Raw genomic sequence first — 27192 nt, 5'->3', positions numbered from 1 at the left:
CCCGGAGAAGGGGCCGGGGTGTCTCCGGCCTGGGTGGCCGAGGGAGGAGGCAGGGAGAGCCCTGCGGCTGAACGACCCAGAGGGACAGGCCCAGCCCCGCTTCCAATCCCGTCAGCGGCAGAACGTCGGTGGTTCCTTCAGCCCTGAAGCGCTCCACACACAGGTCTAGGGCGCTGACCTAGATTTTCTGGGCTAGAGAAAATCTAGGTTCAGCCCTGAAGAAAATCTTCCTTCAGCCCTGAAGCGCTCCACACACAGGTCTAGGGCGCTGACCTAGATTTTCTGGGCTAGAGAAAATCTAGGTTCAGCCCTGAAGAAAATCTTCCTTCAGCCCTGAAGCGCTCCACACACAGGTCTAGGGCGCTGACCTAGATTTTCTGGGCTAGAGAAAATCTAGGTTCAGCCCTGAAGAAAATCTTCCTTCAGCCCTGAAGCGCTCCACACATAGGTCTAGGGCGCTGACCTAGATTAGAGGCGATTTTCTGGGCTAAGCAGCGACGGCGCCAGGTGACTCCGCTTGTCCTTCGTGTCCACTGGAAGGTCGGCGGGTGACTGGTTCCCAACGCTGAACTTCTCACAGAAACAAAACCGGAAGTGACGGTCTCTGGGATGTTACGGCAGAAATGGCTGCGCGGAGCCACAGGCCCAGGCGGGTCTGGCGGGCCCCACGTCGCGCAGCCTCAGCGCGGGCGCCTCCTGCGGCCGGAAGCCGGGGACTTCCACAAACCTCCGGCCTCAGTCAACGTCAACGCGTCACCTCAGGCCCCCGCGCTCAGAGTCCAGAGTGGAGCGGGCTCCTCGCTGAGCCGCAGGGCGAGCCCGTCTCGTGCCTTTTCCCGTGGGAGGCCGCCGCGGTCCTTCCCCGGTTCTTCAGCCAGCACCGCGGGCCGGGCGGCCCGCATCCTCCACACCTCGCCGCCTCCGTCTCCCACACGCGGGGACCTCTCCCGACACTGGCCTGCCTGGAACATGCCAGAATCGTCTCCCTAACCAGCGGCCATTGACGAGCAAACCTGCATCCGCGGCAGCCTGAACTGCCGCTTGTCAAGTAGTCCTTGAGTCTCGGACCGCAGGGGTCCCGAGGGCATCCCCGGCCGCTGTCCTGCGGCCCCCACACAATGTGCTGGGACTCGGGGTTTCTCCCCAAGAGCAAACCTCGGCGCCGCTATCCAGACTCCTCGAGCCCCTTACAGGCCCCATGGTCAGGGGCAACCCTGCCTGTCACAACTGTGACCCTAACTGTGAGCTCACACGGCGGCCTCCACATTCTTGCTGGTGGAAGACCACAAGCAACCGGATGCCTTTGAAAGCCTCGTTCTGCAGCAGAACTACTCAACGGGCCAATCAGAATACAGGGAACCATGAAAGAGGTGGGAGGAGGAAAAAGGAGGATGGAGAGGAGGGAGAAGGCAGGTGAGGAAGAGGAAGACAGGGGAGGAGGGAAGATGGGGAGGGGGGACGGAGAGGAGGGAGGACAGGGGAGGAGGACGAGGAGGAGGGAGAGGACAGGGGAGGAAGGGGAGGAGGGAGGAGGAGGGGAGATGGGGGAAGAGGGGAGATGGGGAGGAGGGGTTTAGGGAGGAGGTGGGAGGTGGGAAGTGGGACGGGGGAGGAGGAGGACAGGGAAGGAGGACGATGGAGAGGAGGGGGAAGATGGGAGGAGGGGAGGCAGGGAAGGAGGAAGACAGGAGGGGGGAAGATGGGGAGGAGGACGACACGGGAGGAGGAGGGACGAGGAGGAGGAGGACAGGGGAGGAGGGCAGACGGGAGGAGGAGCACAGAGGAAGAGGGGGAGGATGGGAGAAGGGGGAGGAGGGGAGGACAGGGGAGGGGGAGGACAGGGGAGGAGGTAGGACAGTGGAGGAGGATGGGGAGGAGGAAGACGGGAGGAGGGGGAGGACGAGGAGGAGGGGGAGGACAGGGGAGGAAGGGGAGGGTGGGAGGAGGGGGAAGATGGGACAAGGGGGAGGATGGAGAGGACATGGACGGGGAGGAGGTAGGATGGGGAGGAGGACAGTGGGGGAAGAGGAGGTCGGGAGGAGGGCAAGGACAGGGGAGGAGGGGGAGCACAGTGGAGGAGGAGGACAGGGGAGGAGGGTAGGCCAGGGTGGGGCTCAGGGCTGAGGCAGCGTTTGAAGTCTGTGGCCTGTGGCAAGGCTGCAGAGCAGGCTGGTCATGTTCCTACAGTATCGTGGAGACCTGAACACTCCAGGTTCTTGGGAAACAGGGGTTCTGGAAGGGGAAGTTCTGGAAGTGGGCAGGTGAACTTCTCGTGCGTTTGCAGAGTTCTCTACAGACTCCCACATGGACAGTCTGTGATTGTTTGGAATGGGAAGGTGGTCACTAAAAGAACAGACTTATTAGGAACCATTCATATCAGGAAAAAAAGTCAGGGGCAGCTGTTTCAAAATTAAACAGACAAAACAGACACAAAACCCAGAATGCAATGATGAATTTTGACTGCATCCTGGTGGAAAAAACAAAACAGACAACAGAAAACAGACTGTGTTGTAGAGAAAAGGGTGGGAGTCCCTGGGAGTGTGTAATAGCGACACCTCTGTGGGCTGAGCTGTGCCCTGATGCCCCTGCAGGGACACCCCGACCCCCAGGAACATGGAGTGTTGCCATGTTTGGAGACAGGGCCTCCAGAGAGGCGAGCAAGTGATGGTGAGGTCCTGAGGGGGGGCCTAGTGCAGTGGGTCTGCTGTCCTTAAACAAAGGGGACCCTTGGTCACAGATAGCACCTGCAAGCCCCAGGGAGGGCCTCGGACACGGCCAGCCCTGCCACACCTGGACCGCAGCCTCCGGCCTCCAGGACTGTGAGGAAACGCAATTCTGTGGTTTCAGCTGCTCATCTGCTGTCTCCAAAGCCTGGGCAGATGGGCACAGCTGGGTGTTAGAGGGCACTGAGGGGTTTTCGTTAATTTTCTTAGTTATAACGGGGCTGTTGCTACCTAGAAGGCCCTTGTGTTTAGGACCTGCAGGCAGGCTAAAGTATGTGGACGTCATGATGCCTGATACTTGAAGTCATCCAGCCAGAAAATAAATGAAGTGCTCTCAGGTCTCGCGAATACGGCCAACACCGGGGGGCTGGCAGGGGTGGGTGGTAAGTGTGCAGGTGACACCAAGCTACCCCTTCCACTTGAGTGTTTAAAACTCTTGTAATAAAAAGTGAGGGAGGAAGTCATGCTAAGCCAGCCACACCTCTGCTCTGGAGAGAGTCCTGTAGGAGCGGTGTTCATGGGTTGCGGCTGGGTCTGCGCTGGGGCCGTGTGGGCTGCACTCTCCTGGGAGCTGCTGACTTTGGGCTCCTTAACCTCCTTCAGCCCCAGCTCTGTCCCTGTGTGAATCTCAGGGCTGTTTCGAGGATGAAAAGGAGGTGTTTAGCCCCGTGCCTTGCGTGGAAATGTCTGATGAGCTTTTGCCAATGTGCTCGGGGCCTGGGGATGGCTGGGGTGATCCCATCGCATGGCCGGGCCGTGGAACAATCTCAGCCCCGGAACCAGCACCTGGAAAGTCCCGCGGTGGATTCGTGTTGCGGGGGAGGATTGGCTCAGCGCTGGTCCTGCGGACTGTGTTTTTATCAATGACTTGACGACGTGAAAAACATGTTTATAAAACGAGCAGATGGCGCCGAGCGGAGAGGGAGGTGACGCGGTGACTCAGGAACCACAAGCTCTGGAGGCTGAATAAGAATCGGTTACAGGAGATGAACACAAGGCTCGATTCTCCTGTTAAACTTGACGGTCACCAACGGGGGGTGGGGGGCAGGGGGTGCGCGAGGCCCTCGGCTTCACCGAAGACCTTAAGGAAAGACTCTGGATGTTAGTGGGCTTGGCCTCAGGATCAGCCAGCACTGAGATGTGCACCTGGCAGGATGAATGTAACTTATGGTGGATAAAGGGGGAGGCCTGATCCAGGAAGAAGCACACTGGGACCTGGGGCCCCTCTGGAGGGTGGATCTTCCAGGTCACAGGGAAACAGCACGCCCAGGAGAGGGTAAGCCTGGCCGCTGGCATCCTGAAGGCCAGGCTTGCCCCACACTCTGCGACACCCTCCCTGCACGAAGATTCTGTAAGTGGAATCGGAAGGAGGATGTGAGAAGGACAGCCAGCCATGCCACACCAGGCCAGACATCTTACGAACCTATCGGTTCAGCTTTAAGAAAGAGAGTAAAGAGGATCTAAAATCTGAACTTTGAGCAGCTGAACTGTGTGGAATGTCAGTGCGGCTCCTAACTGACAACCCGCCAGCACTGTTTCTTGGCACCAGAGGTCCTGAAATGCTCACAGAAGGTGCACTTGCAGTTCTAGTTCAGAGATGATGCTTTTAGACAATCTTTCCCTTCGAGAAGTAGCCTAATGAGAAGGACTCCGTAGATCTCTTCCCTAAAAAAGAATCTGCAGTCTCTGGTAGAACAGCTGCCCAGAACAGCTTCTGCCTGTGAGGTAGCAAAGAAAAAGGCCCACACCGAATTTGCTGGGATATTTTCTTTTCAGTACCAACAAACTGACAGCCCTCCCAAATCCTAGGGGCAGAGTCGGCTGGCGCTGAGATCAAAAGGGGTGGAGGGAAGGCAGCCAGGTTGGGAGTCTCTCTCCTGCGACTTTCTTGGCGAGGTGACATATACGCTCAGAACCTTTTTCTATGGAAGGAAAAAGAAAACCCTGGCTTAATCATCAAAGTTAGGAGAATCACCCATGTATTGATCTTTAAAAGCAAATCATGATAATTTTCGGTCACTCAGAAGAAACCAAGGCAAAATATTCCTCTTAGGGGACTCTGCTTAGAGTTTTGGGAGAGAAAAAAAAAAAAAAAAACTAAACCAAAGGTTTATTTAGAAAGAAATTGTTTTCTGAGTATTCTAAGGAAAGCTATGCTTAGCCAAAGTGCTTCAGCCCTTGTACATGTTTCAAATACTTCTGCAGGAGTTTGTAATGGACGTAGATTTTCTCAACACACACACACAATCTCAGGTGAGCCCACGACAGCCTATGAGGCTGGCACTGGGGAGTCTGGGCTTCAGCTCCAATGGGCCAGGCTCTAAACCCCGAAGTTCTTGTCTGCCAAGTAAGGGGGTTTATTGTGAGGACCAGAGACGGCACATTCACAGGCATGGGGGACACTGGCTCACCATGCCCTGGCGATGCCACGGTTAGGACGACGCTCACGCAGCTGCAGCGCAGGGCCAGCGTGGTGACCCTGACTCCTGGGAATGGTGACGCTGTAAGGCAAGGGCCTGGGAGATGCTCACAGCCGCGCCTCTGGCTGTGAGGCGGCTATGATCCTCCAGCAGCAATGCCCTCAGAAGCCGGGAGATGTGAACCCCACATGACTCTCCTCACTGTCTTCCTGTCCCTGGGCCTTCAGCTCTTCGTTGTCTCTGTCTTGTCTCTCTGCATTGTTTCTGTCTTGTTTCTCTCTCTCTCTCTCGTTATTACAACATAGAGGCAAAAATACTTTTTTGTTTAGGATATGGCACCAAAATAGTATCATATCCCCATTCTTAATTTGAAATGCAGACAAGTGAAATGCTGCATAATTCTTTTTTAAGCATTCAAATAACAGAAAATGCATATTAAGTTCTTTAAACTTCCGAGATAATACAACTAGACCTAGCATGCTGCCAGCCAAGCATCTCATAGTGTGGGTTTCCTTCTCCTTTGGGGGCTCATTCGGAGGCTCATGCTCAAGGTGCATCCAGGAAGTCAGGCGACCGTGTCCATCTCCTGGGTGGAAGAATGACCCGGGGAAGTGCTCCATGGGGAAGACAAGGCAGGAGAGAAGGGAGGAGTGGTCCCAAGGACCCCTTCAATAGACCTGGGAGTGCCCAGTGAGCGTGAGGAAAGGACACGGTGGGAGTGCCAGGTGCAGAGGGAGGACTCCATCCCAAAGGTTCCATCCCGAACGGAGGACAGCGTGTCCGAGTACTCAGATTTGCTTCCATCCCCGCACAGAGGATAGTGTGCGCCCAGCATGTGGACTCGCTTCCATGGCGACACGGAGGACAGCGTGGAGCCCAGCTCGAGCGCCACCCACCTGCCATGACAGTGCAGCACGGGCCTTTCCAAGCCACAGAGCCATGGGGAAGCTGGTCCTCCTGGACCGTGTGTGGCTGTTTTGGAGCCAATTGTGTCCCGTGCAGAGTGCAGCGGCCGCAGGTGAGGCAGGAGCGAAGACGAAGGAGGCGGCCATCTCTCCGGGGCCTGGCAACAGGGAGAGCTTTAGCCAAGCCACTGTCCCCCTGAGGACAAGATCTCCTTCCTAAAGGCAAGACGGCCAGGAGTATGGAGAAGAAAGTAGGGAATACAAGTTTGCTCAGAATAAACCCATGTGTTCATGAAAATATTTCTATCTAGGGTTCTCCCAGGAGATGAACTTGCCCTTCTCTGTCTTCCCTGGTGGCCTCTCAATCCTGAAGGGCAGCGCTGTGTCTTCACATCCTGGCACATGGGTCAGGAGAACCCTGGGAGGAGGTGCAAGTGGCTTCCTTCTGGCTCCAGCGTGAGTCTCAGGAGGGAGGTGCTTCCCCCCCTTCACCCGTGACCTGGCTCAAAGTGGGCAGGGCCATCCTGATCCCCACAAGAACATCAGGCACCCATCCACGTGTGGCTGCCCTGTTGGTGCTGGCTGCTACCTTGAGAGGCTGCCTGTGTCCCATCTGAGCATGGACCACTTCACCATCACTAGGTCCCTCGCCCCCAAAGCCCCATCCACACTGCACAGACAGAGCCCAGGTGGCTGCAGGGCACACGGGAGGAAAACCCCATCGCCAGGTCATTTCTGCCATGCTCTGGGCTGTCTCTGGGGAGGGTGTGCTGTCAGACTAATATTTACCATGAAACACCTCACAATCCAAGTAAACGACCAGACACACAGAGACATGTAATGCACGCTTACTGCATGGCTGTTTACCATGAACCATGTCACCACTCAGGACTCAGCAGGACACCCCCTCACCGCCACCCTCACTTGCCCTACCACACCGGCTTCGCTCCCCACCCTCTTCTCCCCTAGGCTGCTCCTCTCTGAAGACAGTGGCCAGGCCCCCCTTGGTCCATCGTGAGTCCCAGAGCCTGTCAATAGCCCCCGACACACAGTAGGTGCTTAGTAAATATCTGTTAGTTGGCTGATGGGATGTATTGTATTTTGCTTTTCTTCTAAATATAAACTTTATAAATCACAACAGCTTCTGTTTTTAGATCTCTTTAGGGTTAAAACCCTCAGACCTCATAGAAAGTGGTCTGAACACTAAATGGGTAGCAAGAAGCGTGCACCCACATGGGTGAATGGGATTTTACACAGGTCTGCAATGCCCCAGGTTAGTTTCTGAAGGAAAACAAGATTCCAGCTTCTCTCTGTTCTGACCGGTAACACTTCCTGTGGGCTGGAAGGAGTGGAAGGGCAGCGCCTCTCCCTGGCGTGCACTGGGGCTGCCCTGGGGGGCTGTGCTTCTGGGCACAAGGCCAGGCGGTGTCGCAGGGACACCAGTCTGGTCCCTTGACTGGCTCTGAAGGGCTGAGGCAGGGACACAGTGACAGAGAGACGGCCTCGGCCACAGGGGACACTGGTCCCACCTGCTGCTGTGATGCTGAAAGTGAGTGTGGCCGAGTGGTGCTCTCGAAGTATGAGCTGACGGAGCCCCCTCTGTCACATCAGAGATATGGGCGAGGGCCTTGTCTTAGGGTCCTCAGGAGAGTAACCAAGGAACTCTACCCATACTGTCATTTATCATTCATATCATTCATGAATCAACATTGTGAGTATCTACTTCCCTCCGAAACTCTGGTCAGGAACACATCTAGCACCCCCTTCCTCCCAGCGGGTGGGTTTATAACCAAGCAAAGTGCGGAACCTCCCTTGGAACCTGCTGTACACACAGAGGGTGAGTGAGGTGGACGCCAGCGCCGGGCAGCCCTCTCCCTCCTCATCCCGTAAGCAACTTAGTGCCTCCTGCGCTGCGGGAACACGGGACGGTGTCTCCTCCGCTCCACGCGAGTCACTTGGAGAACTGCTGGCTTACGTTTCCATTTTCTGGCAATGATCCCTAGCTAGGTAGTAGGTGCTCAGTAATGTTTGTGGAAATGGTTGTAAAGTTAAAGACGCTGTAAAAGCGACCACTGTTCATCCTATGCCTCAGGTGTGCTGGTGCTACGCTAACGACCCCATCTAATCCTTACAGCAGCAATATTTCAAGGACAACAGCATGACCCCAATTACAGATGTGACATGGAGGCTCCAAGAGGTTCAGGAACATGTCTCAAGTCACACGGCGACAGAGAACAATAGAGCTGATGCCCACTGGGGTGCAGATGTCCCCAAGCCCGTGCTGGAGGAAAGGAAGACACTGGGTCCTTGTTGGTTGGGCTGGGGATGGCACTGCAGAGGGGAGACTCCCATGAGGGCCTTCCCAGAGTGGGCAGGTCTGCTGTAGAGGAGGGGGTGCCGGGAAGGAGGAGGGGAGGACTGTCCAGACCCTGAGGATGGGGCTGTTTCCCTGGCCTGTACTCTGGCCTCCCGCCCCTGGGGCTGGTATGTACAGGTCAGCACGGCCAGTTTCCCCCTCCTGTCACCCTGGCCTCCCGCCCCTGGAGCTGGTACGTACAGGTCAGCACGGCCAGGGAGCGGTTCTTGGGCACATTCTCCTCCTTCTGGGCCACAAGTGAGCTGTTGGGCTCCGCCTGGTAGGCACACAGCGCCTCCCACTCCTTCTCCAGCCGGTTCTTGTTCTTCAGGTGGTCCTCCATGTAGGACTGAAAGTGAAACACAGGGTCAGGAGTGCTCCTGAGTGGGGAGCCCAGACTGGCAGATGCACAAAAGGCAGCAGAGGCCTTCCCACATGCCGCGTGGGCTGTGCCCACCATGCTCACAAGCCTGGGCCGTGCCTGCAATGCGCATAGGCCTGGGCTGTGGTGTGACGTCATTTAATTAGAAGCTCTCGTTTCCTCCAACATGTGCTATGGTGCACAATGCATATAACACCATGCGACTGTTAAGTGAATATGCGCATTGTTATTACACAGATTTTACACGTGTAAATATAACCTCGGGTGTTAGGTATGTGTTTGGGGATCAGTTTACCACTGAGATGACAACAATTATCATATCCTTTAATTACAGGGACAGGGAGCTTGGACCAAGCTCTTGCTGGGGCCATCCCACGTTCCCATTTCTGCTTGCATAGAAGTCATTTTTCTTAAAACCAACACAATTTTCTGAACCCACCGGGTGTGATGCAGTTCAGAGACCCGGCTGCTTTGATCCGTGCAAAATGCGGAACAGCTTCTAGCATGAAACAAACACAAATGGATGGAAGCAAATATTTTGACCCTTGGCTGTTCCAATCTTAATTTTTCTGGTGCTTGTCAGTGAGCATTACTATGAGCAGACGAGGAAACAAAGGCCTTCTGAAAATCACCCTCCACAAAGACCCCTGTGCCGCCAGCACAGCCCGCTCGCTTCTCATTCGTCTGTATGGTTGGGAACTGGCCCTGATTTTAAGGAAAAGCATTTCAAAGGACCAAACCCAGCTGCACTATGGCACCCCAGGAAGTGACAGCCTCATCTGCTGTCACTCTGCTTGCGCATTTGCAAGGTGCCGCGTGTCATGTGTAGACATAGGTTCCAAGTGTGTCCACACAAGAAAACAAAGCATGTGCGTGCACACATCATCCTTTGCTGCAAAGCAGCCGCGCACTCCATTGTCAGGCCCGGGGCTTCAAGCCCTTCTCACCTTCCACCCACCCCCTGACATCCCCTTCGACTGATCCAAGGAGCTGGGATGGTCCCTCCCTGCCCACTGGGCCGGTTCCAGGAGATAGGCGGAGAAAGAGACACGCAGGGAGGGAGGGCTGGACACAGCGAGGCGGGAATCTCAGCTCATTGTGCCGTCTAGTGGAAGTTTTGATCACAGCCAACCTGAACCCATGCAGCAAACACACACCCTGCCGTGCTGGCCCGGCTCACACGGGAGCAGGTGCATCGGGCACGTGTGCTGTTTAGCACGACTCCCCTGCATCCGGGTGGGCGTGGTGGTGGGGGACAATTGCCTGGCTCAGGGTGGGCACTCTGAGGCCGCCTGTTGGGAGGTCCCAGGTTGTCACTGTCGCCCCCACCATGGCCCTGCTTGAGCTGGTTGCGAAGGGCAGAGGGACTCCAGTGTCGATGAGAAGACGCACCGACTGCCCGCTCCATGCAGCGAACGCTTTTCCCACGCCGCGCCTTGAGCCTTGGGAGCACACCCGTGCCAGGAACAGAAACATCAGGGCGGCTCTGAGCCAAAGCGAACGAGTTCGTCCACTCCCATCACCAGCCCCAACACCCAGAAAGCCTTGGGGTTTCTTGTGCATGGAAGAAGCACCCCATAGAGATGTCTCGAGTTACGAAATTAGGCAAAATTCTAACGGCTCAATCTAGGAAATGTGAACTACACATTCTTTCTTTTGAGACAATCATGATGGAACATCAAATTCATATTTTTATAACAAAGTTACCCTAATAGGAAAAACATTCTTGGATGATATAATATTTAAGTTTTGTGCAAATACTGACCAGCTCATCCAGCCCAAGTCTGGTGTGTGGGGGAACCTGGGAGGTGGATAGTTATGGTGAAAGAATAGTCCCAGTCTGTTTCTGTAGCTACTTTCCTCAAGGTGGGCTTATGTAGAGTTCTACAAATAGGTAGGCATAAAATGTTCCTGGCAAAATGATGCTGGGTCCTAGCTTTTCTTTGGAAAATGCTCTTTTCATAAAATCCATCACAAACAAATGGGCTTCCTTCAATAAAACATAATGGGTTCTAAAATGATGAACCCTAGCAGGTTTAATCCAATGGAAAATATTGTCTGCAAAAGAGGCATTGGATATTATCTTAATTCCTATAAAGTGCAGCTGTTTAAATTCTCACATTTATCTTAACTTGGGAAGCAAAATTATACTCTTAAGTTCTCTTGAATTTCTAAATTGATGGCAAAAATACAAACTGAGCCTGCATGGCGCAAGGTTGGGTGGTAGGAGGGAGGAAGAGGTAGATACTGGCGTGATTTTTTTTTTCACAGAGCATAAAGTCATCTGCAGAGGCACTTGACTCTATTAACACTGAGATAAAGCTGACACTTCTCTGCACACGCCACTCCAGTGGGCTGTTTGTCCCATTCTGCTCATTTCAATTTGATCTGTTCTGTATTCGTCTATCAATATTTTTTAGGAAACATCCTTTGTGATATTAAACTGATGAAATATCCCCCAACCGCATCTTAGGAGTCTTTTTCCTCTTTCGTGGCTTGTAGATAAGATGCTTTTCATCTGTGAGTCTGTGGGGAAGCTAGGCCTTCATGGCAAAGTAATGTTTTAAACAATGAAAGCAAAACCAAAAGTACCACGGGAGCTTAGTACAGATGCTCCCCTACTTACGATGGGTTATGGCCCAAGGGTTTCTGAAGTTGAAAGTACGTTGAGGCCGGGCTCGGTAGCTCACGCCTATAATCCCAGCACTTTGGGAGGCTGAGGTGGGTGGATCACCTGAGGCCAGGAGTTTGAGACCAGCCTGGCCAACATGGTGAAACCTTGTCTCTACTAAAAATACAAAAATTAGCTGGGCATGGTGGTGGGCACCTCTAAGCCCAGCTACTCGGGAGGCTGAGGCAGGAGAATCGCTTGAACCTGGGAAGCGGACATTGCAGTGAGCTCACACCATGGCACTCCAGCCTGGGTGACAAGAGTGAAACTCCGTCTCAAAAAAAAAAAAATGTGCATTGAACACAGGTAACCTACTGAGTGTCACAGCTGAGCCTAGCCTGCCTTACACATGCTCAGAATACCTACCTTCCTCTGCAGCTGGGCAAACCCATCTCACACAAAGCCTACTGAGGATAAAGCGTTGAATATCTTACGTGATTCATTGAACATTGAACTGAAAGTGAGTAACAGAATGGTTGCATGGGTACTTGAAGTTCAGTTTCTATTTAATGCATGTTGCTTCTGCACCACTGTAAAGTCAAACCATCATAAGCTGGGGGCCATCTGCACTGTGGCGTCCTGCCTGTGAATGTGAACTCGGACAAGTGTAGCAACTCTACTCAGATGCCTTCTGGAATTATTAGGAAATTAACATGTAATTTAAACAGTATTCGTGGCCTTTCCCCGATAGTGGGCATTTAGCTATAGGTGTTTTAAATACTGACATTTAAGCAAACAAATCAGTAAGAAAAAAAAAAAAAACAAAACAAACAAAAAAAAACAATCCTACCAAAAAGTGGGCTAAGGACATGAATAGACAATTTCAAAAGAAGATACACAAACGACCAACAGACATATGAAAAAATGCTCAACATCACTAATGATCAGGGAAATGCAAATCAAAACCACAATGTGATACCACCTTACTCCTGCAAGAATGGCCATAACCAAAACATCAATAAACAGTAGATGTTGGTTTCCAGTGAACAGGGAACACTTCTACACTGCTGGTGGGAATGTAAACTAGTACAGCCGCTGTGGAAAACAATGTGGAGATTCCTTAAAGAACTTAAAGTAGAACTACCATATGATCCAGCAATCCCACTACTGGGTATTTACCTAGAGGAAAAGATGTCATTATACAAAAAAATATACTTGCACACGCATGTTTATAGCAGCACAATTCACAACTGCAAAATTGTGGAACAAACCCAAATGCTTATCAATCAATGAGAGGATAAAGAAACTGTGGCATACAATGGAATACTACACAGCCATATAAAAAAGAATGATTTAACAGCATTTGCAGTGACCCGGATGAGACTAGAGACTATTCTTCTAAGTGAAGTAACTCAGGAATGGAAAACCAAACATCGTATGTTCTCCCTGATATGTGGGAGCTAAGTTATGAGGATGCAGATGCATAAGAATGATACAATGGACTTTGGGGACTTGGGGGGAGGGGAGGGAGGGGAGCAAGGGATAAAAGACAACAAATATGGTGCAGTGTATACTGCTCAGGTGATATGTCACCAAAATCTCACAAATCACCACTAAAGAACGTACTCATGTAACTAAATACCACCTGTACCCCAATAAATGGAAAAAAATCATAAAAAAAATAGTGAGCTCAGAAAAAAAACCCCTGACATTTAAATTCTTTTATTTTATAGATGAGTGCATGTGTGAGAGAGTGTGGTGGTGGGAGGGCTTAGTTTCTTAAGGCACTGCAACTTTTGTTACATAAATAGCACCTGTAGAAAAGAACAGAAAATGAAGATAATCAGAATGGAAACAAAGGCAGTGAATAACCCCAGGGCCCACAGCAAACTGTAAGGCAACCTTTTCCCCCAGGGCTGAGTACCATCATTTCAGCTTTGGACATCCTCAAGAGAACAGAATTTTACTTCTTTAAAGTGAAAAAGTGCTGAGATGAGGTTCACATCTTACAGATAAGGAAACCAAGGCCTAGAGAAGGTTAGCAATTGGTCCACAGCCCCCAGCAGCCAGTGGTGGCACCAAAGCCTGGGCCTGGCCTCTGAAATGCCCTGTGGATTTTCTTCTGGCCTGTCACTGCAGCCTTCTTGCCAATCTTCTTACCATCACCTCCCCTTTCCAGTTGCTTGTCCCTGAATGACCATGTTGGCGTTTCTGGTGCAAAATATAACCTATTTAAAAAATTACCAAGGGTGACTAGACTAGCACTGTCCTTTGTCTGAATTTCCTTTTACTAAGCTGATACTTTCTATCCCATAAGACTGCTTCTCAGCCTTTGCCCCCTCCCCGCCGCCATCCTTCTCTACATTTTGTGCTGATTTTTCTGTAATGAACCAACCCAGACTTCAAGGTGCGGTTCAGACACCACTTCCTCCTCCAGGAGTCCGATCAGGACATGCCCATTACCTACCCCATCCCGTGATCTTTCTTTCCTACAACTCGCCCCCCACATCAAACAGTTACTGCTTCAAACATATATCTCTATGGCATTCGTCACATTCTACCTAGTGCTTTAACTGGGGGCTTCAAGCTCTGATTCTTCTCATGAGATTAATTTTTTTTAGGGCAGGGACTGTGTTTTGGTTGCTTAGCACAGGCAGCAGGGACTCAGCTAATATCTGTGGAATAGTAATGCATAACCTGGAAATCTCTACAAGTGATTTACATTTTATTTTGATGATGGGCATCCAAAACACTGCCTTTGAATCTTCTGAAACTTGGAAGAACTTCCCCAAAACAGAGCATAAGGAACTTGGAATGTTTTACTACACATTCCCTTGCTGCATCTTCCTTTCTGGGGTTGCCCAGCAAACACCATTGTAACTCATGACAGACAGGTGTCAGTTCACTGACTGTTCCCTAATAACCTGAACCTAATAGGAGTTGTATAAATTCGGAAGGGCAACAGTTCAGAGAGCTCTTCTCTACAACTCTTCTCCTTTTTTTACATCTCCCTCATTCTCCACGGTCCAGGTCCCAGGTCAGGTGCTCCATCTCTCCTGGAGCCTTCTCAGTGGCCTCCAGGCACCAGTGTGCACTGCACCTGCAGCTGGGTCTCCTCCGCACTGTGAGCTCCTGGTGGTCAGGGATCCCTTCTCACTCCGCATCCCACTTCACACAGCTCCTTGCTCTGGGCTCTCCGTCAGTGCCTCTGAATTGAAGCTTTATGAGGAAAGCTCTAGAATGAGCTGAGAGAGGCTGACCGGGGGAGTGAGCCAGCAAAGGCGAGACTGCACGGCAATGCGTGCTCACGTCAGGAAATCCATGAAGAGTGAAAACAGGGAGCGAAGAATTAGTGCTGAATTTCAGTTGATGCAAGCTGAAGTGCTTAGGGAAGTTGGATTTGCTGTTGGTTCCCTGATTCTTAGAGAGCGTTTGGAGGCGTGTCTTTCATCTTTTAGAGCTGCTTGCTCTATAATTTTGGGTTTTGAAGGGCTCTTGGCTGGGAGAACTCAGTCTGACATTTTCATATTTTTAAACTCCATTAAGGGAATTTTACTTAAGCTGTTTACTAGATGAGCCCTGAGTGAAAAGGTATCTCCAACCTTCTCAAATTCTCATACTTCCTGAGGGCCTAGACATGATGTGCTTGTGGAAGAGTGAATTCCTAGATCAAACCATTCATAGAGAAAGCCATGGGGACTCAGGAAGTGGGTTTCCCAAGCGTGTTGCCAACATCCACTGACGTAGATCCCAGAGCACATGACATCCACACCACAGCGGCCAACGATGTGGCTGCATTCTTTTTCACGTTCTCACCCTTTGAGAATGACACCATCAGAGCTCACACAATCTACTTTGTTAGAGATACAAATTCAATCTAAGGTTTCCTCTGACATCCTCCTCTCGTTTCTGAATCCATCCTGCCAGTTCCTGTCTCATATCGTTTTCTAGCTCACCCTATGAGACCATTTAGAGTTGGAGCATTAAGGACAGTCCCTGGGTCACAAGACTGGGTGCTGCTAGACGATTTTTGAAGGAAACAGTCTCCATGTGTCAGGCAAACCAACTGGCTTCCACATTTAATGGAATCATTTTACACAGAATCCCAAAATTTGTGTAACAAAAGTGTGATTCCATGAACGCTTTGATCGAGAACGTGTTCACAATGTATTAACATAGCCCAAATGTCGTTGGCACTGTTTTCCGGTCAAATGATCAACACCTTGAGGTCAAGGGGGTGATTTCTAGGAACATGGAGCACAGACAGTCCAGAACACAACAGGGTCTGTTAACAATTGCAAGAGCACCTTCTCTTCGGAGAGGAACCGCACCTGTCACTCGCAAAGATGAACCTGGAAAGGAGCTTCTGCAGAACAGGAACCCACATGAACACAGTGGGAAGGCACTGGACTTGGTGCTGATAGAGTTCTTAACAGTCTGATACACAGAACGGTGTGGGTCCCTCCCACGGCTACTTTTTGGCATGGAGCCTTCCAGCAAGTCATGCTGTCTCATTGAGCCCCATGGGTGCGCCCCTTCATAACCTGGGAATCACAGCTCACGGGGGAGAGCCAGAGTCTGTGTTCCCAAGGAGGTTTTGAGGGATGATGAGTGAATATGGGAGACACAGTTGAAGGGGTGTGCCCTGGGGATGGGGTGCTGGAGAGTCTCAGTGTTTCAGCAGAGGAAGAGGGTCCTGGAAAGGCTCTTCAGTTCCCTCCCACGCTCTGTGGCTCCACTGCATTTCTGGGGACACTCTTATCCTTTTGTTTAAGGAAATACAACATGATGAGCCACCACAAGTACCAGCAATTGAGCGCTGCGTGAATGTGCGCCTAGGGCTGACCTCAGGGACACCGTCAGGTGGCTGCACTGTCACCCCCAGCAGGGCAGAGCCACCACTGCTGACACCATCAGAGGGCAAATAACAAGCACGGCTCCAGCGTTCTGCTGCCTCCAGGGACAGCGGATTCCCAGCAAGCGCACGGCTCTGTCCCTGCTGAAAGCTGATGTGAGCAGCGCTTCCTTCTGCACTTGTGTTTCCGCGCCTCCCTGCGGACGTCAAGCATGGTCCAGAGCGTGCCACTTCTGTCTGTTCTCTTCTGCTCACTTCTTTTTTGAAGAGGGAAATATTTCATGGCCTGTCTTCAGGAGGGGAAATACTAGGAAATGCCTATTTAAGAGACTATGTGAAACTGAACTTCTAGTTCACAAGGACAATTTCTCCGCTGGGAAGAGAACACCAGCATCCTGTGTGCGTCTGACGCAGGACCTGGCGCTCACATCACATCCTGAGACTGTTTCATGATACCACCTTATTGGTATCGACATTGAGGGTCGGTTTCCAGGAGTTAATCATCCCATTTACTGAAAATAAGAATTATATTTCACCACATGCAGCAAGCCAGCACTGGGTGGGAACAGGCGTTCAACTGCGGCGTTCATGGGGAAAGCACACAGCAGCCTGTGCTGTGGGCCACGCTCGTCTTCCTGTTGGCACCAGGAGGAAGTGCAGCTGCCACCTCTGAGTACCGGGGTAGTGCATCTGGAGACTTGTAAAGGGTCCAAATGTGGTTCCATGTGAATCCCATCCACAGGCACTGGGATCCTGGATCAGCCAATACCAACTCACCTGTTCCTGCAGACCCTGTTGCCGCAGACACCTGTAGAACCCGTGGGGTGTCAGAAGAAAGGCTGGAGCAGGCCAGTGCTATTTCAGCTCCATTCAAAGTCACAGAAATTAGGTTACTTTGGCATCTATCTGTTGGCTGTAACAATGAAGGAGTAAGATACTGAGAGGTGCAAGATGATTTATTATTATTATTAAAAATAATAATGAGAATAAACTCCCCACGCAATACTAAAACTCCAAAGGATGGCGGACCATTTAAAAATGAGCAAAAGCTAGTCCATCTGGCATTATTTCACATCAATCAAACCACTCGTGCAGTGGAGAATGAGTCCCCACGGATGACTGGAGACGCCCATCATCACTCCGTGGGTCTTCGGATATGGGACAAGTGGAAACTGTCCTGGTGACACTTCGTGACTACAACAATGCTGCCAGCCCTGGAGACTTCTTCCCACTGTAGACAAGGCGTGTTAAGGAAAGCTGGGCTTTGGGGAACCCAGTCATTAATGGGAAGGCTGTACTTCTCTTTTCTACATGGGCGCCTGTTGCAGCACAATGCCCTTTAATTTACCGAACATTACAATCAAACCTTTTGTTAAAATGAAGAATAGAATCCCTTTACATTTTCCTTCCTTGTGACGAGACCACAGGTTTGTGTTTTGAAGTCACAAGTTAGAATAATGCTTTTAAAAGCAAGGACTAAGCTGCTTCCACTGCCATTTGGAGAAATGATGACCTTTTCTTTCTTTAAAAATAAACACGGTCACCTGTCTTCATTAATACATGAAAGGAAAATGTTCATGTTAAATTTTTGAATTCCATAAGTAAGACATTTGAATTCCAAGCAAAACTGAAGAGACGAAAGGAGAAGTTCAATGAGCTTGATTGTCTTGGCTCAGCACACACAGCTCTGGTGGCTTCGGGAGCAGCAGACGCTTGATGGAAAGGTATTTTATTGTCTGTAGATTGCTGCATCCAACATATTTTAAATATTATTTGTTAATATTATGCAGCAGGAATGTTAAAATATTTAAAATTAGAAATTCAAAGTAATACACGTAAACACAAAGAAGAACAGATAATGGTTAAAGGATGAGAAGATAGTTTCACTATTTCTTAGTTGAAGAAAGCTCTTCTTGAAACAGGAATCCTGAACCATATGACCATATTCAACTTGCCATCTGACTCTTAGAAAGCAATGCCCACAACGTGAGGCGGCGTGGAGTGAACCGGCTTCTTCACCATCCCACTCCTCTAACACGCCATCTGCCCATCATGGTACCACCTTTGACTCGCCATGGAATTACAGGTCTTACTCAACAGCTGTAAAAGGCATTGTTCCGGCTCTCCAAACAAGGAACTGAAGATGTAGGGCAGATACGCCCACATTACCAAAAAGCACAGGCCCACGGCAGCCAACTCGAAGTGCACCTGCATGCCAAGCTGGAGTTTGCTTGAGAGAAGCAAACACATGGTTTTGGAATTCAGCCTCTGGGTTATCTGTACAAAGCCAAAAAGAAGCAGAAATGGGACCCATGGAATTAACAAGAGTGCATGAAAGACCACTCATGGGGTCTGCTCGCTTTTGATCACATTTTAAAAATTGCTTTCATGAAAACTTGTTTGTAAGGAGGAAGAATTCCCACATGTATCTGCAGTACGTCACATGCTTCCCTTACCTCAGGGAATGGGAAGTGGTCCACACAGAGGAAACTGGCAAAAGCCTCCTCCTGTGGGCACCACAGCTGACTTTCCTGATGGATGTGAATTAATGCCATTTATTCCAACCTTTTTCTCTGAGAGTTTTTCCTCCAGCTAACCTATTCCGAGGACCACCTAAAATCTCTGGCAAGTCCAGAGACCCTTGAAAACTGTTCTCCTTGTGTCTTAATGTGACTTAGAAATCCACTTCCATTCTTTGCCTTGTTACCAGTCAAACTGTGGAGTAACAGAAAATTATAAGCCATTAAGGTAGTGGAGAAAAGTTCAAATACTTCGAAATGGAATCTTCCGGAGAAAGTCCCCCACTGGCATGCAGTTTGGGTGGAGAAGGTGAAGTAGCAGCGACAGGAACAAACCGTAGAAGGGGAAACAATGTGTGGTGTGTATTGGTTTTGAGACTGGGAATGCTACTGAATTTTCTGCTTTATTTAAAACTTTTTCATCACTGAAAAATAAAATACACTCACTGAGAATTAAGAATGCCCTCACTTTGGGAGGCCGAGGCAGGCAGATCATGAGGTCCGGAGATCGAGAACATTCTGGCTAACACGGTGAAATCCCGTCACTACTAAAAATACAAAAGATTAGCCGGGTGTGGTGGTGGGCGCTTGTAGTCCCAGCTACTCAGGAGGCTGAGGCGGGAGAATGGTGTGAACCCGGGAGGCGGAGCTTGCAGCGAGCCCAGATTGCACCACTGCACTCCAGCCTGGGCGACAGAGCAAGACTCTGCGCTCCACCCCCCCCCCCCCCGCCAAAAAAAAAGCCCTTCAGATAAGGCTCTCAAGAAAATGACATGCTTTTTTCAAAGTCTTGTTAGAAAAACACTGTAAGAGGACAGATTCCTTGCCTCTAATAGAAGCCCTGGGACGTGATCACAGACCTTATGTACTTTTGGAAGAGCAAAGGGAAAGGAAGGTTAACTCTTTGCAAAGTGGTGTGTTAAGAGGACATGAAAACTGGCTCCATCTCGATTGAGTAGAAGCTTCAATAAGTATATTTTTATTATAGTTTGGCTTTTGGTGTTCCAAATTGATAACAAAGGCCAGAGTTGTAAGACATCACACTGGTAAAGGAGTTCTTACACAACGCCCGGGTGCCCTGCAGGGTACTTCCTGGAGTCCGCAGCCGACCCAGTCCCTGTGCCACCTTTAGAAGGACTACACGAAGACCTGCGATGCGTGGAAAGGTGGCCTGCTGCACCGAAGCCCCCGCAATCCTCGATTTCAGTTTATGACTTCCACTAAACTTCTGCTACACATTTACAGAAAAATATGACAACTTGATCAAGACTTAACAACAAAAACCCCAATGGAAGATGTTAATAATGAACACATTCTGTTCTAGAAATGTTCTAATTAATAAACTTAAAAAGATAAGTAATTTTTTCCTTACCACCTACTCTTATTAAGTAGGGGAAAGTCTTGTTCTTTCATACGATTGATGGGTTGTTTTACGCTGGGCATTTTTTAGCAAGATATCATATTAGGGAGTGTGCGTAGGAGGGGGTGACAGGGGTCACCTGTAGAAAGACTAAGAAAGAAGCTGTTTAATAATGGGGATGATGACAGAGGCACCACTTTGTATTTCAGGCTGTCATTCTCAGAGAAGTGCAAAGAATTTTAAATGAACAATTTTATGAATCTTATTATCTTATTTAACATCTTAAAAAATTAAGGTTATGTGAACATAGGTAAAATACGAAGATGAATGCTTATAAGCAATGGAAAATAATTCAGAGAATTATACTATGTTTTCCATAAATGTACAGCTATTAATATTTAAATTTAGGGCAAAAGAGGTCTGCTTGGCATTCTAAGTGAAACGTGAATGCCTCATCTGGTTTTGGGACGGAGGGCTACGAGCTGCTGTCATTTCAGTCGGATTCCTGCCGATGCTGTGGTGGTCTAGTCATCTGTCCCTTCGGTCACCCAGTTTGATTAAGCACGTCCTATAAGCCAGGGATGGCCTAGGTTTGGGTGCACAGGAGTTAGCTGGCCAAAGACCCTGTCCTCATAGGGTTCATTTCTTTAATTTATTTTTTTTCTTTCTTTTCTTTTCTTCTTTATTTTATTTTATTTTTTTGGAGAGAGAGTCTCACTCTCTTGCCCAGGCTGGAGTGCAGTGGTATGATCTCAGCTCACTGTAACCTCCACCTCCCGGGTTCAAGCAATTCTCCTGCCTCAGCCTCCCAAGTAGCTAGGACTAAAGGTGTGAACCATCATGGCTAGTTAATTTTTGTATTTTTAGTAGAGATGGGGTTTCAGCATCTTGGCCAGGCTGGTCTCGAACTCCTGACCTCAAATGATCTGCCCGTCTTGGCCTCCTGCACTACTGGGATTACAAGCATGAGCCACTGTGCCCGCCTCATTTCCTTAATTTCTTTAGGTGGAGGGCAGATCATCTACAAGTGGATACACATAGCTTTAAAAAGTGATTTCAGACAACAGTGAGTAGTAAGAAGATGCGGACAAGAGTCACTATGCAGAGCCTGCGTGTGGGGATGGGGTGCACCTGGGATGGGACTGAGGGGCCCCTCAGAAGGGTAAACTCTCAGAGCCATGGGCTGAGTCCCCAGTGCAAAGGACCTGGGCAGGGCCTGAGTGGGGGTGGGGGTCCTACGGGGAAGGGCTGGAGTCCCAGGCGGGAGGGTGTGGCCACTCCGGGAGGAGGGAAGGTCGGGGCTGCAGAGAAGGAATGGATGTGAGGGCAGCAGTGCCCGGCAGACCAGGGAGCCGTTGGCCTGCAAGGACTCAGCAGCTTATTTTAAGAGCCATGGAAAGCCTTCGAGAGTTTTAAGCCAAACACGCTTGTGATGATGGTGCTTTTGAAAGACTATCCTGGTTCCCAGGTGGGAGTGGAGGCTGCAAGTCAGGACTGCTGCAGCCGGCCATGGACGAGCAGGCAGTGACCGTGGCATGGGAAGCAGTGCGTGGGGAACAGCAGCAGAGGCAAGTGAAGGGAGAACCGGGCAGGGTGCACCGTGTCCTGCAGGCAATATGTCCTAGGATTCCCGTCTGCTCATCTGACCTGCCCTTCCTCACACACTAAGATGTCTTCAGCCTTTAGCTTGCAAAATATTTCATAATTGTTTAAACTCTTCACCCCTCACAGAATCACAGCAAGGAAAGAACCTAATGATTTGATCTGAGAAGCAAGGTCATACCTAGCCTTAAGTTACCTGAAGTTAAAAGTCTGGATAAAAATCTGAAAAATTCTATCCATAACTCTGATATTTCCAACAGCCTTCATGCTTTTGTTACATGGGCAAGACATTCAGACATTGGATGGCACTACTCAGCTTTCATTGTAAGTTTGCGCAAACTACCATAGAAAATTAACAGCCCATAGCTTAACCCCAAATTTAAAATCTAAAAACAACTGAATCACTAACCTAACCTGGGACGCCTTGATGTACTTGTCCACAGATGAGGCGATTCCTGAAACACAGACCAGGGCATCCTAGTGCGTGTGTGCACACAGGGCTGCGTTGTAAATGCAGAGCGACCAGGCACGGTCCTAGTGAGTGAACTATCCCCCACAGGTCAGGGGGGCCGTAGGACCTCTTCCAGACCCCCCAGGCTCCAGTTATTAAATGACTCCTGCAATCATGAACTGCTTTCCAGACAACACAAAACAATTCTGTGAAAGATTCACAGGCTGACGCAGGCTGACAGGGGTCCTAGTCCATTAAATCCATTTCAAACTGAAACCAGGGAGACAGCAAGGTTGAGCAAACCAGAATTTTTAAGAGATGAAAACTACACATCTGCAGTGGACGTGGTCACCTGCCTATTCTCCTTGGACACCGCGTGTGGGAGGAGCCCAGAACTTTCTAAAGAACCCAACAGGCCTCCAGGTCCCAGATGTTCCGACCAGCCAGCATGTCTCGAGTGTGACGTTAAGTCCAGAACACACGTGAAGGACGGCACACTGGTCCATCTCCCTGGACGTCCTTTCTCCTGTTCACAGCGACACAGAGCTCTAACCAGGCAATGCCGCACATATTGTGTCAGCGCCATCAGTTCAACGGAAAGAATCATGAGGACAAATACATAAATGGCAGGTGTGCGTTAGGCACTCCCCTCAAGCTAACTGTTTGCTCTTCATGGTGTCTCTAACATCTGACACAGCCTGGTACATCCTACATGATCAGTAACCATGTGTTGGATGAACACAGGGTACAGACACCTACTGAATTGCATTGTGGGAACGTGGGAGTGCTTTCCAGTTTCTGATCAGAGGCCTCTTGTGGTCCAAGGCTGGTCATGTGTGCCAGGTACATGGGTTTCAGGTAAGTCACCTTCACTTTGGAAGTGCAGGTGCGACGTACTGAGCCATGGCGGTGCTGCCACCAAGGGCTTTTGGACAAATGGTTACCAGGGTTTCATGGAATAATTTTCTTCACCAATATTTGTCATTTACCATCTAAAATCAAATGAACAATCAGAGGGAGAGAAGGGTGGAGATCTGGGACATTAAACCAATTTTCATTTTTCTAGAATTTTCTCCTATACTTTATTCTCTTAGCCTCAGCTCTTTTCTCTGGCTGGCTTACAGACTCTCACCCCAGCCAGGATATCTGGATTTTCTAGAATTTTCTCCTATATTTTATTTTCTTAGCCTCAGCTGTTTTCTCTGGCTAGCTTATAGACTCTCACCCTAGCCAGGATATTTGGATTTTCTAGAATTTTCTCCTATATTTTATTTTCTTAGCCTCAGCTCTTTCCTCAGGCTAGCTTACAGTCTCTCACCCCAGCCAGGACATTTGGAACTATTGCATAATCCATTCCCAGAATGCATGAGCAGCTCTGGACCCTATAAAATATTCATTCACTTTCAAAAATATTTGCACTCTGCTGTCAAATGTAGGCAAAGTCACATGAAGTATCAGGAAATCGCTATTTTAATAGCAAATACTTCCCCAACCCTCTCTTTTCACTAAAACATTTTCTTCAAAATTATTTTCATAAGAAAGATTAACAATTTCAACATTAGCTGCTAATCCCCTTTCATTTAAAACTCTGCTGATAAAATTCTTTGCTTGTCATTCAAATAGTAAGTAATAATTATAGATTTGAGGCTTCCATCTCTGGCTTCATTAATGGTAAATTGCATGGAAGTCTGAAGCATAAGTCAGCTTTGATACATCTCAAAATGCAATTTCCATAGCTTCCCTTGGCTATGTACAATTAATTACACGGTTAATAAGGGAAATATGTTAATGAAAGGAACATTATTCATCAAGACCACCTGCCTTTACCAAATATCTTTTGTGTGTTTCTCTTCTTCTTGTAATTTTGGTCTACAGACAGTTAAAAAAAAAAACCAAACCAGCAACAATTGACAGTGTGATGATTTTAATACCAGACTGCAGCTACTTTGATTAAAACAAGTCTAATGAAAAATTAATTCAATCTTATAATATTTCTACTGATTTCTGCCTTTTAGAAGTTTAAAATATTTACCCATGGTATTTCAAATTCCTGAAATGGCTATTTATCAAACACAAAGTTTACTATTTAGGTATTTTCTTTATACCAGGATCTGCGGTTGTCACCTTTATAGATGAATAGAAAACACTGGAGAACTCTGAAGAAACAGTGTGGAAGATGAAGAGATAATGCTCAATCATTCTAAACAGATTAAACTCCCCTAATTCTTTTCCCGTCCATTTTAAACCTCTCTGCTTAGCAATAATTAAATCCTCTCATTCCATTTGGATAATCAACGTTTAACTATAGACTAAACAGAAACCAATGCTAACCTTTACAAAAAAGTAAATATCTTCTAAGGCTTTGATGAGGAAGAGAAAAAGGAAGTTGGACAAACTGCATTTCTGTTTACCTTTTATAACTTATTTGAACAATATGAAAAATGTATTTGCAAATATTTGTTCTACAACATTTTTATTAATATAAATCAATACATGTTCCTTATTCAATGAGAAAAGAATTTGACTTCAGCCACAAACATATCCCTTTGACATATGAAATATAGTTTAAGCCACGAGTTATTTAAAAATTCCATTAGTGTGCAAAATTCAGTTGAAAACCAACCTTGGATTCCAAACAGATCATAGGAAAAGAGGGTGCAAGAGAAAAAAAAAACAGTTCATGAAAATGCAACCTTTATGTAACCAAGCCCTGAAGAGATCTCCTACCACACTAACACATTCTGGGAGAAAAGCAGAATCTCTAAAGTAAATAGCAGCCCCTGTCACTCCAGCTCTGCGACAAGCAGCCCTGGGTGGGGGCATCAGGGCAGCACAGCAGCCACATCCACGCCGGCCTCCAGCAGCCTGGGGGGTGGTGGTTTCCGTAAGATCCCTTCGAAAGCCGTTTGGTGTCACGATTTCTATCCTTTGTACGGCAGCAGACCCATTTGCTTAAGTGGTCATGCAGCCACCTCTCCCCACCCTGATGGTCACCTATAAAGCCCATTCGGCCAAAGCGGTATGAGCAGATTCTCTCAGAGACCAGACTCCTTTGCTGGCACCTGACCCAGGAGAAGCAGCCCAGAGGGGACCATTTTTACTCCACCGATGACGACAGTGGTTCTAACAGGGAGACCTTTCGGAAGAAGGATGAGGAGGGGCGGTTGCCAGGCAACGCACAGACAGCTTCTCCTGCTCTAAAGCAGCAGGTCTTTTCTTAGCAGCAGCGTTCTCTATTCTGTGCCAATGATGTACTCATTACGATTTTCTGATGAAGTTTGTAGGAAGAATAAAGAGTTCCAGCAAGAGTTATGAAGGTTACCCAGAACAGTGACGGAGACATGCATGTTTTCTTCCACAAGCAGAGGAGAAACTCTGAATTCTAGAGCACCTTATTTGAAAATATTTGCTGAAGTTCTAAAAGTGTTCACTGGAAGTAGACTGTTTTGATGTTTCACTTCCTAAAACTCACAGGCCATATGCGCACGAACAATCATACAAGAAAAGGGGAACAAAACAACTGACAAGGTGATGGCACCAAAAATACCAGGAAGACTTGCTTGTGCAAGACAAAGTTAATATCCAGCTCTTCACCAAGCAAACGTGTTCACAAGGAACGGAGCCTGGTGGGGTCGGTCTACCTCCTCCACCCTCCAGACCTTCCTGTAAGCAGTGAAACTTCTAAAATGTTGGTGAAGGGAAGAGAGCATTTAGGCTTCCATAGTCAACCACGACTACCAAGTGTTGGTTGGTCACCACTCCTCTTCCACTTGCTTTGAAACGAGGAATTTGGAGGAGAAGAGAACAGAGAGTTGATATGTCAAACAGTGTTTTTACTTTTTAAGGTGAAGAGTTAGAGGTGCGACCATCAGAGATATTTTACATCTTTTCCCAGCTCAGCGCCAGTCACATGGTGTGGGGACCAAATGACATGCCCGCTGGTATTCCCAGGGTTTGGCGGGTGAGGTGGGAGTGGATGATCGGGGCCACTCTTCTTGCTGGGACTTCTCATCTGTCCCTCCTTGCAGCTGCCTCTGTCGTCATTCAGCCACGTGGGCCACCTGGACTTCCCTAAGGCCACCAGCATTCGCCATCAGGGCCCACTCGCCGCTCACCTGTTGCGGACCTTGGCCCATCAGCACTCCTAGAGGCAGCACATTCTGGACACAGCAATCCCTTTGACTGCTTCCAGAAAGGTGAGTGTGAAAACCAGGTGGAACGTGATCACTGCCTGCTTGTCTTTGACTCCTCTAGATAGCCATCGATAGGATGCCTTTTTCTTTCTTTTGCTCTCTCTCTTTTTTTTTTTTATGGAGTCTTGCTCTGTTGCCCAGGCTGGAGTGGAGTCATGTGATCTCAGCTCACTACAACCTCTGCCTCCTGGGTTCAAGCAATTGTCCTGCCTCAGCCTCCTGAGTACCTGGGATTATAGGTGTGTGCCACCATGTCTAGCTAAGTTTTCTATTTCTAGTAGAGATGGGGTTTCGCCATGTTGGCCAGGCTGGTCTCGAACTCCTGACCTCAAGTGATCTGCCCGCCTTGGCCTCCCAAAGTGTTGGGATTGCAGGTGTAAGCCACTGTGCCCGGCTATCTTTCTTTATTAGGCAGAACACACAGTTGGTTCTTGGAGGCAATTGTCAATGTGATGTGAGATGAAGTGCAGTGTGGCCTCTGCACTGTTTTCCTTTGTGTAATTTGCACAGCATGTGTGTTTCCAGTGATATAAAGAAGGAGATAACCTGAAGTGTCTTCCTCCACAGACACCTAGAATGCTGGACAAATGGCACAGTCAGCCTTTCACAGAATTCAGGGAAATCCCCAGGAATTCCAGATGAAGAAGAAAGTGAAACTGGAATGGCCTGAAGCCACTCAAGCCCTGGGTGGAAGGCAGGCAACAGGATTCCCTACATCTAAAATCAAGGTCTTGGACTTTGCTGCCCATATGGGGCCATCAGGGAAAACCCTGCCCTGCCAGAGGTAGAGAGCTGGACCTGAATCCCCCACATAA

General features: G+C 48.9%; 1 protein-coding gene and 1 long non-coding RNA gene across 2 annotated transcripts in view; one reads left to right on the top strand and one right to left on the bottom strand.

Annotated features, from left to right (window-relative positions):
• The window catches only part of PTPRN2 (protein tyrosine phosphatase receptor type N2), a gene marked incomplete at its 5' end in the record, with an annotated part of 1004492 nt that overhangs the window by 77036 nt on the left and 900264 nt on the right, over positions 1-27192 (bottom strand). Inside the window, 1 exon segment of the mRNA NM_001305920.1 lies at positions 8606-8753. Coding sequence (NP_001292849.1) covers positions 8606-8753 — 148 coding nt within the window.
• LOC139362664 (uncharacterized) lies at positions 1244-27192 on the top strand. The gene is made up of 4 exons (XR_011621803.1): positions 1244-1413; positions 21994-22057; positions 26213-26380; positions 26945-27192. It is a non-coding gene; the product is annotated as an uncharacterized lncRNA (long non-coding RNA).

Source organism: Macaca nemestrina, chromosome 4, assembly GCF_043159975.1.
Source record: "Macaca nemestrina isolate mMacNem1 chromosome 4, mMacNem.hap1, whole genome shotgun sequence".
Classification (NCBI taxonomy): domain Eukaryota; kingdom Metazoa; phylum Chordata; class Mammalia; order Primates; family Cercopithecidae; genus Macaca; species Macaca nemestrina.
Note: the sequence above shows the minus strand (reverse complement) of the source record. Positions and strands in the feature narration are given on the sequence as shown.